Source organism: Falco rusticolus, chromosome 9 (assembly GCF_015220075.1).
Source record: "Falco rusticolus isolate bFalRus1 chromosome 9, bFalRus1.pri, whole genome shotgun sequence".
In the NCBI taxonomy this organism is placed as follows: domain Eukaryota; kingdom Metazoa; phylum Chordata; class Aves; order Falconiformes; family Falconidae; genus Falco; species Falco rusticolus.
The window spans coordinates 31,229,666-31,244,702 of NC_051195.1; the positions used below are offsets into that span (position 1 = coordinate 31,229,666).

At 36.1% G+C, this 15,037-nt stretch overlaps 1 protein-coding gene across 2 annotated transcripts in view; it reads right to left on the minus strand.

Moving 5' to 3' along the window:
- Positions 1-15,037, minus strand: part of CFAP43 (cilia and flagella associated protein 43) — a 51,218-nt gene that overhangs the window by 21,527 nt on the left and 14,654 nt on the right. For both annotated transcript variants that reach the window (XM_037400312.1, XM_037400311.1), the window contains exons 7-19: positions 14,079-14,141; positions 12,884-12,963; positions 12,024-12,155; positions 10,764-10,880; positions 9,585-9,665; positions 8,634-8,782; positions 7,504-7,607; positions 6,343-6,483; positions 4,109-4,278; positions 3,196-3,348; positions 2,627-2,757; positions 1,834-1,999; positions 1,145-1,255 (exon numbers count right to left, since the gene is read on the minus strand). In XM_037400312.1, coding sequence (XP_037256209.1) covers positions 1,145-1,255; positions 1,834-1,999; positions 2,627-2,757; positions 3,196-3,348; positions 4,109-4,278; positions 6,343-6,483; positions 7,504-7,607; positions 8,634-8,782; positions 9,585-9,665; positions 10,764-10,880; positions 12,024-12,155; positions 12,884-12,963; positions 14,079-14,141 — 1,598 coding nt within the window. The remainder of the gene's footprint in view (positions 1-1,144; positions 1,256-1,833; positions 2,000-2,626; positions 2,758-3,195; positions 3,349-4,108; positions 4,279-6,342; positions 6,484-7,503; positions 7,608-8,633; positions 8,783-9,584; positions 9,666-10,763; positions 10,881-12,023; positions 12,156-12,883; positions 12,964-14,078; positions 14,142-15,037) is intronic.

Below are 15,037 nucleotides of genomic sequence, written 5' to 3' on the forward strand. Positions count from 1 at the left end.
CTGGAATTTGTTTTCTAAAATAAGTTAACAACTTTAAGTAGGATGATGGCTACTGATTGAAAGGAAGAGGTGTATCATTCTGACATTGGATGGGCTCCATCCTCTACAAATCAGATGCAAGTCTCTTAGGACATTAACGAGCACCTTAAAACAATCTAGGACCACACTGGTGCCCTTCAACCTTTGCTTCTCACCACCTGTCCCTAGCTGATACTAACAGTCATGTGGTACTCATGTACGCATAGTCACATGGATTTGTCCAAAAATCCCAGTAGACACCAAAGCATGAGTGCCAGCATCAAAGCAGAAACAGGAAGACCTGTCTGGGAGACTGATGGAGAAGATGCTGGCAGTATGTCTTAGACTGACTTGAGCCACTTGTGAAACTGCATCATAATTTGGGAAGTCACTCCTGATCACCCAGAAAGCAATGATATTTTGCTTTGCCCTGTCACTAAACCTCAAAAGCTGGACAAATTACACAGCTCTGACTCATCCCAGAAAGAACCTTCTAGCATCCATAAATTCATATTTCTGGAGGGGAAAAAAACTATATTAACATTAACATAGCAGTTTCCAGGCTCACAAAGTGCTGAATCCCCTTTCTGTAGACAGTTAGATCTTTGATGCACTTTTACTTATAAAAAAATTTCGGTTACATAACACACTCACCTCAACCTTAACCTGAAATAAACTTCAGGGGTTTTGTATTAATGTCATATTGTTTAGTATTGATTTATCAGTGCTGTAGAATTTGTTATTCTGGCCCTTGCAAGGAAAACAGCACTTGCTTGCTTTCTAGTAATAATCTTCCCTGCAACATTTTGCCCTTTAGAAGAAAAATGTCTTTATAAGTTTCTAAAGGAAGCCAATTTCTCTGGCAATGTTTTTTTTTAGTTTACTCCCTGTGTAGAAGTGGTGTTTTGGTCTTTAGAGCTCCTATTGTGCTAGGTACCTTCTTTGATGTGTTTAGAACCTTAACATAGAATTTCTAAAAGTCTAGATCATAATGCCTTAAAGAGAGGTCCAAATGTCAGAAAAGCTTTAGAAACTAGATTCCTTTACAGCATATGAGTTGGCACCCCAAATCACTAGCAACTCTTGAAAACCCAGCCTTTGATTCATACTTGTTCTATGAAAGTACCTTCTTTATTTTCTGACCTATCCATGTCATGTCATTGGTACTGGTTGAATACAAACTGGTGACGTTTCCATCTTCTGTCATCTCTAGACTGGAAGATTTCAGTGGTGCCTCCTGAAATTAAGGATATAAATATCCATCTCAGGTACTTAGAGAAAATTAGAGAGGCATAAATGAAAGAAAAAATGGGCTCACATTAGAAGCAACACCATCACCACCAAATTCCAGAGTGTGTTACAACATTTTTATTCCCTAAGCAGTCCCCAGATTTAATCCTGCAAGCCCTTGCTACTATGCAAAGCCTTTTGACTCAAATGGGATGACTGTACTAACCTCTGTAATCACAGCTTTGCTTGATTTCAACAGAAAAATATACAACTCATAACACACAATGTATAGCAGTAAGATCACACTGAGAATGACACAGCTTCACATGAGGAGAAACTGTCACAGAGTTTTCTGTGGCTGAAGTAATCAAGTGAAATTGAAGCGGTGTATGTCATCTTTCTGTAACTACTCCATTTCCTTAATAACACTATTCCACAAATTAATAAAAAAATCACATTTGGCCTATCCTCAGGGGTACTCTATTTTTACAAAAGGATCAGAGTTTGTTTTGAGGACAGTTTTTATCATGTGTAATTTTAGGATAATGATCAAACTTTTTTACCCCATAAAAACAAAGAAAACACCTTAAATTTCTTTTCTGGAAGTGATTCTGATGTAAATTCTGGGTCAAACTGCCATTCTGCCATAGATTTTAAAACAACATTTTCATTCGAAGTAGGTTCATTCAGTACAGCAAGAAGAGATTGCCAATGAAAAGCAGCTTCCTTAACTTCAATTTTCTTTATCTTCCTAGTAAACAGAAAGGAAACAGATGCCTATTCAATATTTTTACATGAGTCAATATTGTTTGAGTTCTAGAATTGCATGAATTAGTGAAGTTTCCACAGCATCAGAAATTCTGAAAGATGGATTACCAGAAATATTGCTCTGATGGAGTCATCTTTAATCTATGCATCTACCTGAACACTTGTTTTATGACAGAAAAGCTGTAGTTGGAAGTATCTCTTATTCCTAATGTCTGCTAAGAGCTCTCTATAGCCACAGTTGAATTCCCATTAAGGCTATGATGTCTCCTAATTGCTGAGATAAAATGGTATCTCGTGAGATTACATCCCTTACGTCTCCCAGAAAGACCCTTCCAGATGGTTTGAGAGTGGTGAGAAGGTCACTATGTGTAATAATTACCAGAAGATACTCCTATATCTTGTACTGCAACCATACTTAAAGTACATGACTTTTCATGAGCTAGGGGAACCGCCTATAATGAGGAGAGGAATGATTTTATTTCTATCCAATTTTTCTCCTTACCCTGAGACTAATAAAAAGGAAGTCTAGTATCACAAGGAGATGCAAAAATTAGTCTGTCAGGATACAAGAATTTACATCACCAATATTTGTTTGCCACTTTGTACATACTTCCATTTTAGACACACGAGGGCACCATCATTTTCACCATTAACGAGGATGAACTTGCCATCCAGTGAAAATACCACAGATCTGATTCCCCCTCCTTGATATGAGTGACAATGCTTTTGAGCAAGTACATCCTAGAAAAGTCATAGAAACAGTATCAGCAAATACATTTTCTAATGGAATATATCTGTAAATCATGCTTCTTTATTTTTACATAAAATTCAAACAAAAATGTCAATACAAAATACATAAAAGGCTAGGATGTATGAGTTTAGAATTTCTGACTACAGATGGGGCAAGTTTGTAGTGTATTGATTTTGCAGGAGATAAAAGAAGAGTAGTAAAATTATGCTAAGATATACAGGAGAAGAAAGTAAGTAGATTGTATGATCATATACAAAGTAATTATAAAAACAATTGTACTTTATAATGCTATGTCAGTTAATGTTCAAGATAAATTTTTCTGGAACACCTTATATTCAAGTGAACAAAAGCTTACAGTAGAGGAAAGTCGTTTTCCCACCTCTTTCTCATGTAAACCAAATAAAGCCTGAGCCTGGATGCCTACCTACCATAGTAAAAGTATGATAGATGAACAAAACACCATCCTCTGCTGCTGCTGCCAGCCACTGGCTGTTGGGTGATAAACGGAGGAAACCTGAACCAAACTGATTGCTAGGAGTCCTCCTTTCTGATAAAAATACTGATGGATTTTCCAGCATATTCTGCCAAACAAAAAAAACATTAGCAGCAGTTCAAATGATGGAAATAACTATGCCATTTTGAGAGGACTGAGAGCTTTGTGGATTACCACATGCATTATAATTTAAAATGATGGATTACTGAGCTCAGGAAGCAGTACCATTGCTATGCTGCTGATTTGCTTCTCTCTTCAACAGGGTCTGTATTCAGTACATTTGGGCCCGGAGTTTCTTGGCTCAGAATGTACAGATCATGTCAAGGAGAAATGCTCACCTTTGGAATTCACCTTCTTGCTTGACCTGACTGTTAAACTGAGGGAGACCTATGAGCTGCAGAGAGCTGCAGTTCATCAGTGGGCAATGACAGTGGTTTCCTGAAGCCCCCATTACTTCCTTACGAGGCAGGGCTGGGCTGGGTTTGCAGTTGGGTCTTAGTCATGGGCTCACATGGGCTCAGATCCTTCAACCGCTGCCTGCTCAGGTTACACAGCAGACTGCACAAAAGCACATCTCCAATACAGAAGCTACATGTGAAGTGTCTGCAAACTGTATTAGTGTTAGGAATCAGTATTTGGCTTTCTGTGTAACAGAACAAGGAGACTGCTTTTGCCAGATTTCTGAACAGGTGGTAGGATACTGAAAATTTATGTTTATGGATGGAGTAGGTATTTTTAGTGTAGAGAGGATTTCTTTAAGATAATATCCTGCTATAGTCACTTCATCTACATCCTTTGTTCACTGGTATTTAACCACCACCCAAAATAAAGCAACTTCAGAGAATTACCTCTTCAGAGAGACGGTATTTACATATGAAAGGTGCACAGGTACAGTAGCCATACACAATGTTATCCTTCAATCTGACTGCTGAGCTCAAAGGGTAATCCAGATCATATTGCTCCTTTTTAATAGCACTAGGATTAAGCATTCCTTGTTCATTAACATATTTATCATTATCTAAAAGATTGAAAAAAGAAACAGGGGAGAAGAGACATCACTACCACTAATGCAGGTGCTTCATCTATCAACTATTTATGAAAACCAATCTTAGCAAGGAGTGAGCATGATGTGAATTTTCAAGGAGACTGAGAATTAAGATACCTAGCTTTAACACTAACTCTGTGGGTTCTGCTGATGTAGCTAGCACACTGCAGTGAAGCTGAGAGATAGCTCTACTAGCTCTGAAGATGTACTAGAAACAGTTTAACCATAGTGATGTGACAATTTGTATACACTGAAATACTCTGCTTCTTGGGTATTACATACGCAGTGCCAATTAGTTTATGTGGAGGTTCATGTCATCAATTTCATCTAGAACTTGTTGAGGCATCTCTGCCATGAAGTACACACAGCCTGGGTGGTAAATGGTTAAAACACTTAAGTTTACATCTTCAAAAGCACATTTGATTTCTTTTGGTTCTTTAATTTGAGTTTTAAAGAGACACCTGAAATTCAGACTGATGCAATAACTGTAGATCTTCAGCAACTTTGAAAATCAAGCCCCATTTTTATGTCTAAAAACAGGCACAAAAAGAAGCCCAATCTTAGTGTATAAAGAAAATACTAACTTCATTGAAAACTAAAAGTTTTCAAATAGTGAGGTATTTTAAAAATTAAATGTAAATAACTAGAAAATCTGACACTAGGCCTACTAACAGTTTTACAGAAGTCTTCTCCACAAAATACTTTGTTAGTAATTAAATTGCATATAATGTGAGTAAAATGGTATAAAAATAGAATTATGCTAATAAACGAACACAGGCTGTCTTTTGCTCCAATGTGATAGAAGACATCACTGAAACTTCAAACTATATTGATTTGGCAATTCTTACGTGGAAGACACACTGGAAGTGCATGGTGCCACTGTCAACCAAGCCTGTCCTGTGCTGGCTGCATGGTGAGGACAGCAAGTGCAACATTACTCTGCACTGTGCCTTAGTTAAGTTAATGTATTTAAGCCCTTTCATGACAACTGAACTAGTTCCCCAGCTGATTCCAGGAAGTGCCCCAAATCAGTGCGTTCCTAGGATATCAGTTTTAGATATTCCTAGAACATCAGACACAATTAAAAGTTCTATGATCACTCATGACACACAGGTCCATTTTTTCTTGCTTACAGTACTTCTAAAATGTTGCAATATTATAGCTGTGTCCTGAATGACACTGAGTTGTTTCACAGCTGAGGACGGCATATATAAAAAAAAATCATGAACAGTATCTTAGAATTTAGTGTGGGTTACCCAATTTAGTGAAAAACAGGTTCTCTTCATTTCACTTCCAGATTATGAATAGAAATTCTAACTGTGATGTCCCAATACATACATTGTACACTGCAGAAACAGAGGATCAGATTTCCAGAAGGCGAATTGAGGTACGCCATCCTTAAGTGCCCTTAATTCTCCCCTTTTCCTCATAGTGCCATTTTTTTCATAGACTGTTTCACTGTAACATTCTTTATTGGGACACAAGCTACTATTTTTTAAATCCAGTGGATTTTTCCCTTGGTGCTTTTATATAGAAAAGCTATAACAAAGACAGGGAATCATTATTTTTTGAGATGTATCAACTTTTAACCTTTTCCTAATGAGCTATTATATACCTATAATAATCCGCTGAAGAAGCTGGTGAGATTGATTCTGCTTTGAAAATCTGATATGTTAGTCAGCATATGGGTGATGCCAAGCCGAAGGCCTTTTTGCAGCTGGCTTTGGGCATTGGCCACTTGGTAGTAATAATAAAAACAACAACCAGTAGTAGTAGCAGTTAAGTGGTGGCTTTGTGATTCTGAGAGTGAATTACTTCTTCCTTCCTTGGCTTTCACTCAAAATATCACAGTCTGTCTGCTGAAATGATTCAGCTGACCATAAGTCTACAGACTGCTGTATGAGAAATGATGTCCCCAGAGAATGTACAGATAAGAAGAAGAAAGAGATTAAGATTGTTAGTATTTTGTGACAATGGATGGCAATAATGTGTTCTTGCCTTAGAAAAAGATCACATAGTATATATTTCAATTCTTACCTGTTCTGAGTGCTGGAGATAGATAAAAAGATTCCAGTCTTGCTCGCTGGGCATCTGCTGCATTAAAAAGAGCCACCACTTCAACTAAGTCATTCTTCAAGTCAGAAACCACAGAAAGATCCAGTACTTCATCTGCCAAAACTGATGCAGGTAGATGCAAATTGTTACTGAAGCATGGTAGCATGTTTTTACTAGGGTATCATATGAAACAAAATGAGATCCCTGTTCAGAATCCATCTCAGCTCAACCGCAGTTTACAACTTGCATTAAAATGTCAGACAAGCCAAAACCTGGTTTCAGAAAGTGCTGCGTGCACACAACTTTAGCTTGAGGCATTGGGTGCTGAGAATAAGTACCAGAGTGTTATTACATTAAACATTCAAATCTGAGTTTACATTCAGCTTGAATTGTAGCAATTTTGAGGCTGTCTGTTGATAACCACCAGATAAAGCAGAGAAAAGCTCTCCTCTAAGAAGCCAGCCAGACAATGAGAACATGATCAGGCAAATTCTGAAAATTATCTAAGGAGCTGTAATTCTATATTTGTCAAACCAATTAAAATGATAGTGTCCTTTATATTTAAAATTATGATAAAGATCAACATGCACAGGTGTGATCTGTAAGTATAACAGTACTGGAATGGAGAGACTACATAAACAAATTTACAAATTTCAGAATAATTTTTTTGTGTGTTAAAATTCCATCATATTTCGTTTTTCAGTATCAACCAGGAAAGCTTACAATTTCAGCAGTCCCCATGTGAAAGATGTCTGGGACAGACATTTGTAAGAGGAGATTGCACCCAGCTATCATTATCTAAAGTTTTTTAGTCTAAATTCTAAATTAAAGCTTTTAGTCTAAATTCTCATACGGCAACAACTTTTCTGCTGGAGTTGTGATCAGTTGGTCAGCTAATGCATTCTCTTCCCTGTGATTTATACATGTGGTGGAAGAAAAGTAATATTGGAGCATTTGATAACTAAAATTACAGAGGCAAAAAAAATATTGGCCAGGACAAAATATGGTTGAGAAATAGGTGGGAAGAATATGTGAGAAAAAAAAAAGTAGAATGAAGGAGAGTGGCTTAGCATAATCAGCAAGGATACTTAAAATACCGCAAATAGTGAAAACATGATGTCATTAATGTTGTTAATATATTACCTACATATCCAAGAACTTGAAATAATTTTGAAGGCCGGGCATCTAGAATAAAGATATGTCCTTCTGTAGCGCTGGTAATGAGGAACTGACCACGCTGATCATAACTAGGTAAAATATAAATCCAAGCAGAAAACAGTTCAATACAGTCAATAAAAAGGGTCAAATAATTCCACTCCCATAACTCTTCCAACTTCAGAGAGCATAAACACAACTGAAATTTCAGCTTCTAGGTTTATAGGGTTCGGGCCTGATATAAAGTCCAGTGCTATGAGTGAAATTTCTAATTGAGTGGGTGGTCAATCTAAAGCTAATGATACTCCATAGCAGTCTATGTTAACAACTCTATTAAATCTTTCTTTGATGTTCACTTTTAAAAAAATAAAACTACCGTACAGATTTTGCTATTATTTTGAACAGACATGTCTTTGTTTGCATTGATTTGACTTTTAATAAGTTTCTTTCTATATCTTTTTAATGGTTTACCTTAGGTAACTGTGAAACGAGATCACATCTGAGTCTCCAAATAACAGGCAGATTTATATTAAAGTTTAACAGTTCAAAATCCATTCTATTTATTGAAAAATAGAAGTAAAACACTCTCAGATTTTTCAGTAATTGAAAAAAAAAAAACCCACCACCAAACAAACAAAAAAAGCCTTTTAGATCACTAGAGCTAATTACAAGAGGACTGGTAAATTCTGGAACAGTAAGCAAATGAATAATTAACAATGGTAATAAAAATCCACCATACAAGAATGGATGACCAAAAAGCTTAAACTTAACTTTACAAACCTTAAGTCTATATTCAGTGAGAAATAACCTTCTAATCCAGATAGATGGATTTGTGCATAATTACTGCATACAGTGATCTGTCAGAAAGGATCTTATACATCACTATCTTCAGTGCTTGGTTAAGCCTTCTTAAAATACAGGTTTACTACATCTCTTTCATATAAATCCTGCTACTACTCCTGTTGCAAGCAATTCAAAATATGTTGGAAAATAGCGAAGCTGTTAAAATATTTTATTTTGTTATTTTTAGAATAAAATTGTCAAAGTTTTTGTTAAACTAACAGCTTTACTCAAGCAACAAATTGACAATATTTCTGCCCTTGTTACTTTATACTTACTGCAAAGACAGCACTGGAAAACTGGAAAGAAAAATTCTGTGAACAACCCGTGGAGCCTCAACTTTGGTAACATCAAGGAAATAGATTTGACCTCTTTTGGTCCCTACAGCAACACTGTTGGAGGAGGGACAGCAAGCCATAGCTGTTGCCTGGTTGAGAAGTAAAAGATACTTAATAGTTCCATACCTTTTTATGTATTATGCTATATGTTAGTATGCAATTTCTTTTACTATTTAAAAGTTCCTAAAATCTGGAGAAGAAAGCCTAAGTGGTTTATATTAAAAGCTTTCTTTTTTTTAACAAAGGATTTTAGAGGCATCTTAGGAATTATACCTATGCTCTGTATCTACATATCAAAAGCTAATTCTGCAAACCTTAGAAAAAAGAATTATAACCACTATCCAGATTTTATGTGAAAGAAGGTCCACCTAAATAAAACAGTGAGTGCACTGTTACATGTATAGCTGTTATAGAAAGGGATTATTTTTTTTCTTACTATGTCAGATTTCAGGGTTTGAATGCACTTAAATCAGGACAAAGCATTAGCAGTTTGAAATACTTTTATCAACTCAATTCTTAAAACCTGTTTTTCTGATCAGTCAAGGCATTTATTTCTTTTATACGTTTGAAATTTTTCTGTTAGTCTGACACTCATTAAATATAAAAAATAGAGTAATATCATAAAAATTTAGATCATTATTTTCAAATATGTGCTTAAAGACACATCACTAGGACATTAGGTTGAAACGTTTCCTGTGCTTTATGACCAAGTTAAATAAATTATTAGTTCAAGGAAACATTCTGAATTATAATCTTTTTTCATCTTTCATGGGTTGTTCAAAGACACTACTGAGCTTTGATCCAAATCTGTGGAATATTATGCTATGAATAGAAAAATATTAAAGAAAATTTTAAGTATCAGTCACTATACAAGCTCCTGGTTACATGTACCTCAATATCAAGGTTTAGCTTGCTGAGGCAAGTTCCATCTTCCAGAAACCAAACTTGTACTTCACCTGAAATTGTTACAGACTGTTGAACAGAGAAAAACATAGTCAAAAGAGGGTGGAATAACCACATAGTCTGGAAGTGGCTAGTGATCTCCTACAGAATATAAATTCAAATAATGTTTGTGCATAACAGATCAAAGTTTACTAGTTTTGCTTGGAATTATCTTGCTTTTCCTTTAAGTCCAGTTGCTGCAAGGTATGCCCGCCTAAGGAAAATGTTTAATAATTTTTGTGAATTGCTGCAACTAAAGGAATGGTCTTTAAGCAGAATCTAGGGCAAAACATGTAAGCTTGATCAGTATTAACACTCCCATCATTCAGCCAGCAATAGAAAAACTGCTTATAATTTTCTTTTCATAGGAAAGGCTTAAGAAATCTTGTTTTCTCACATGAAAAATTATGCATATCATAATGGTGCTTGAGTTCTTATATCCAGGCTATTTTGTAATTCCACAATAAAGTATGGCTACAGATCCATCAACCCTCACATTACTCATTCAGAGTCAGGTAAAATTTATCATTGCCATGCTAATGACAAACTGATTCAGCAGACCTAATTGATTAAGATCCCAGGGTTCCTAGGCAGGCTACTTGAAGAATTCATGGTCTGGAGATGAACTGCTGGCTAAAATATATGTCTTGCAGGAGTCAAAGACATAGGAGGAAAGCAAGGAATTCCTCAGAATGGACAGATCCATAAGTAAGGCCTTCTTTGTCCCTGGACCCAGGACAGAGGTATCTCTCAGGCTGTTCCAATTTGTGCTGAAGGCTGGAAAGATCAGTATGAATTTCTTGTTCCAACACCTGTTCTCTGATTTTAATCCACCTTTTGCTCAGCTACATTCCTGAACAATAGTGAGTCACACAAATCAACAGCAGAACCAATATGACATTTTAGCAATCTGTGAATTACTCACCCTGCATTCTAGAAAAAGTTCTGACCAGTTTATAGGACATATCTGGATTAATGCTATTTACTTCCTTAATGAGAAGTTACACAACTCTAACAAATAGCAGGATAGTCCCAATCTCTACAAGGCTTTTGATTTTGTGCCTTAGCAAGATATTGGTTACCTGAAAAGAGCCACTATTACATATAATAAAGAATACCATTTCTTACCACACAGTATTTGTTCCCTGGAGTAAGAAAATCAGCTGCCAGAAAAAAACTGCTGCATGCATCTAAGAGTTTGACAGCTTCTCCACTGTGGGCAGGTTTGTAAGCATAGACTGTGCCCTGACAAAGACAAATAATCCATCACTGGGCTATGAAACTTTTCATTAAAAGCTTTTGAAGACTTCAACAAAAAATACCCATCTTTCTGAGCTCCACTCTTTAAAGTTTTGTAATTGACTCTAAACTGAGGTAAAAAATGCCCAGTAGAATTCAGCTGAATTTAGTGGATCATATTAATTTACACTAGTTGAAGATCAGGTTAGTTCATTTTAGAGTGATCCAGCTACTCACATTTTAAAGAAGTTTTGTTTCTCAAAATTGCTTTAATAAAATAATTTTAAACCACCCTATTTCATTTTACTCCAGGAATCAATAAATATTCTAGACCAACATAAAATAGAAATCATAAATCAAGCTTTAAGAGAAGTTTTTATCTAAAGGTCTCAAAGTGTCTTAGAAACAATTCCTAACTAATATTGACAAAGATTTTAGAACTTCTCTACTCATTTTACAAAAGGATAATGAAATCAGAGAGTGTGACCAAAGTTACCATTGCACTTCTGTCCTGAACACAGAACCTCCCGACTCACATCCAAATACATATACCCCAAAAAACATTTTAAGAGCCTTAAAAATGACAATTAAATGACTAAAGGACTGGAAAAACAGGTGGAATTTCAGGATTTGGGACCCTTATGCAAGATTTATGGACATCAGGCTGGTCAAAGAAGGATCTTGAACAGGGCTGCCATAAAAATTCAGGTGCATATACAGAACACCTGTTCTGTATGCATATGCAGAATACTGCATAGCCACAGCAGGTCTGATGTACCCAAGCTACAATTTTCTCACTGTGCAGGCACACATCAAGCCTAAAGCTCATGCTCGGTAGGTCCCACGTGACCTGGACACATTGGAGACCCTGAACATGTACTCCATTGTACACACACAAGTATTTCTGTTGGGAAATCTCAGCATTAGGTACTTTATAATCCACCATCTGTAGGAGATAATTGTTCTGTGCTTCATGAAAAGTCTTTCCAAGCTTTCATTAAACACACAAGTGGGACTAAATTCACCTCTGATATAATTTGTTGAGTTGTGTGATTACATTACAGACATTCCATGCTAATAGTATCAGCATACACATATAGAATCACAGGAACATCCAATCATGTAATATTATTATCTCAAATGCTATACCTGGTCAGTGACAAGCAGAAGTACAGTGTAATCAGGAGAGAATATGAGGCTGGATATGGGTTGTAAGATATCAGCACAGATTTTCATTTCATACTGCAGACCTCTGATGTGATAGAAGAATAAAATGCCCTCCTGTGGATAAAAGTACAAATCCACATAAGGTCTAAGTCATTTATCCTAGCACACTCTGGCAAAATGAACTGCAAGAACTTCTGAAAAACTCTAAAGTAACAGTGTTTAACTGTATCCCATCTCTAATGGTCTCATTTGCCTCCAGTACGTTTAAATCCAGAGGACTCACCCTGGATAAGAAATTTATTGAAAAATGAAAGTGTTCTTTCATACAAGTCTTAGTAACAGTTCATATTTGATAACAACAGACTCTCTCATCAGTTAATACTTAAGAATTTATTTTTTTTTTGAGACAGTATAAGAATTTGTCCCACTCTTAAGCAGTAATGTACAATGGCATTGTCAGTTTGGGTTAAACACTGAGCTACATTTTGCACAAAACAATTTGGCAGTTCTCTTGGCCATTTTCTCTCCTTTCCTATTTTTTTCCATCCTTCTTTCCTGTTCCTCTAGAACATTCCTTGTATTTTGTGAAAAATAGAATTGTTCTCTTTTGTTGCTTCTTTGACTACAAAAATGGAATCTCTTTCCACCCTGCTCCCTTCCCATTTCTCATCTCAAGTGTTAACAAACAAAATATATACAACACCAGAAAGAACCTTTATACTTCTGTGGCCCTTCTCTTTTTTTCTAACTCCTGTCTTTGCAGTGAATTCTGCAAATATACCCCATTTGAATACTCCATTTCACGCAATAAGAGTAAGTTAAAAGCATAAAGGATGCCTTACACTTCCAGCTGCGTACAGTCCCTCATTACAAAATGTCATGGCAAACAAAACTGGTTTTTGCAGGTCCTTTGGTTTGCCACCTGAGAGAACAAAACCAAGACAAAAATATAAAATTTAATTTATTGCAACAATGTGTCTCAATTTTAAATCTGGGATGATTTGTGAGTATAAGGGCTTCATGGGCTATATATTCTTTGGACTTTCTGCTGTGATAATGAAGGAAAATGTTGGTATATATAATTTGAAATGATAGTACTACTGTTGTCTGATGAACTAGAAAGTAATATGAGAAGTTACTTGATTTTGTAAAGGCTGCTAAATAGCCACATTAAAGTTTGTCAGTAATAGAATCTGAACCATTTAGGTGGGAAGGGACCTTAGAAGTCCTCTGATCCAACCTCCAGCTCAACACAGAGCCAACTTCAAACTCAGAATCAATATCAAAGTTAGGCCGTGTTGTCCAGAGTAATATCCAGGTTTGAACATACCCAAGAATGGCCATTTCAAAACTTCTCTGGGCAACTTGTCCCAGTGTCTGACTACCTTCACCAAGAAAGTATTTTTTTTTTCCTAATATCTACACAGAATTTCTGTTGATGCAAACTGTGTCCTTTTTCTGTCTGGTTCCATGTTCTCCGTAACCTTTCATTAGGTAGCTGAAGCAATAGTAAAATCCCCCATTTCCTTTTCTCCAGGCTGAACACAGTTCTCTTAGCCCATCTTTGTATGTCATGTACTTAGACTCTGCAATAATCTTTGTGGCCCTGTGCTGAACTTCACCCGTTATGTGAATATCTTTTTTGTACTGTGGAGCCCAAAACAAAGTGTTCAAAACAATCCCTAAATCCTAACTCAACTAAATTACAAATGATTGCAGTTCTAAAAAAAGTTACTAAAACTGAGCAGTAGGGAACCTATTACTGCATCACTTATTCCAATTTAAATTAGAATGATCAGAAATTATTTCACTGCCACAGTTTCTCCTGAGGCTATTAATTTGGCTGTCTATTAGCACAAAAGTTATTAATCATTTGTCATGTAAGCATATAAAAGATTGCCATCAATGTGTCTTACAGAGGTCTGTGTGAGCTGAGTTTTTCTAACCGGTGGCTTTCAGCTCTACTCATACATTATTACTCCCAGGCATCACTGGTGCTGCCTAAAATCTATTAGCTTGATTTGAACATGGAAATACCTTTCTTTTTCTGTACTTCTCTACGAACATATGACACCACGTCCGATATTTTACGCATGTAATCTGCACAAAAGAAAACAATTTATAACATCAACCTTGTTTATATGTCAACATTGCAATAAAACGCATTGTATTCCAGTCTACTGAACAAAAGGCCAGGTCCAGTATACTGAATCAAAAATGTGAATTCTTCCTCAATATCCACAATTTCTGTCATTTATGCAACTCAGCAGCTACAATCTTTCTGTGATTCAGCCTACAGCTGTAAAAGGGAGACAGCAATACCTGGCATGGAGAGTGGTACAGATGCAGATTTATTTTTCTCCTAGTGTTAAGTTCTGGTATTGTTATTTTTAACTATGATTTTTTTCATTCGATGTAGTTATGAAGGAAACTTTAGTCAGTCTAAAGAACATGCCCAAGTGAAAAGTTGTAGCTGCTTATGATTCTGTTTGCAACACCATAACAGGAATTTAGTATGTGCTTAAAGTTGGACATGCATTTAAGCATTCTGCTAAATACATACAGATTGCAATATGTTTTAAATTAAGCAGAAGCTTCAGTACAATATGAATACACACAATTCTGTTACAGTTTTAGGACAAGACTCAAAGAAGAATATACAGGCCAAGGAAAAGCCTGAATGGCAAATATTCTTGTTGTGTTCTATTGAACTGGCATAAACATTTCTGGTCACACCTCTGCTTTTTATTTACTGATGATTTCCAACTCTTGATTTGGTAAACTTAAAACTCTGGTAATTTCAAATGCAGAGAAATAATGCTGGTTTGTTGGGGTTTCTTAAGAGCAACCTCCCGTCTCTGTGTCAATTATCAAAAATGATCAGAGATACAGTACTTTGGGAAAGTCAGAAATACTTGCTGCAGCTTAAAAAATAATGTATTACATAGCAGAAGAAGAAAGCAAGATTATCACCAGCCCATCTATTACCATTGATT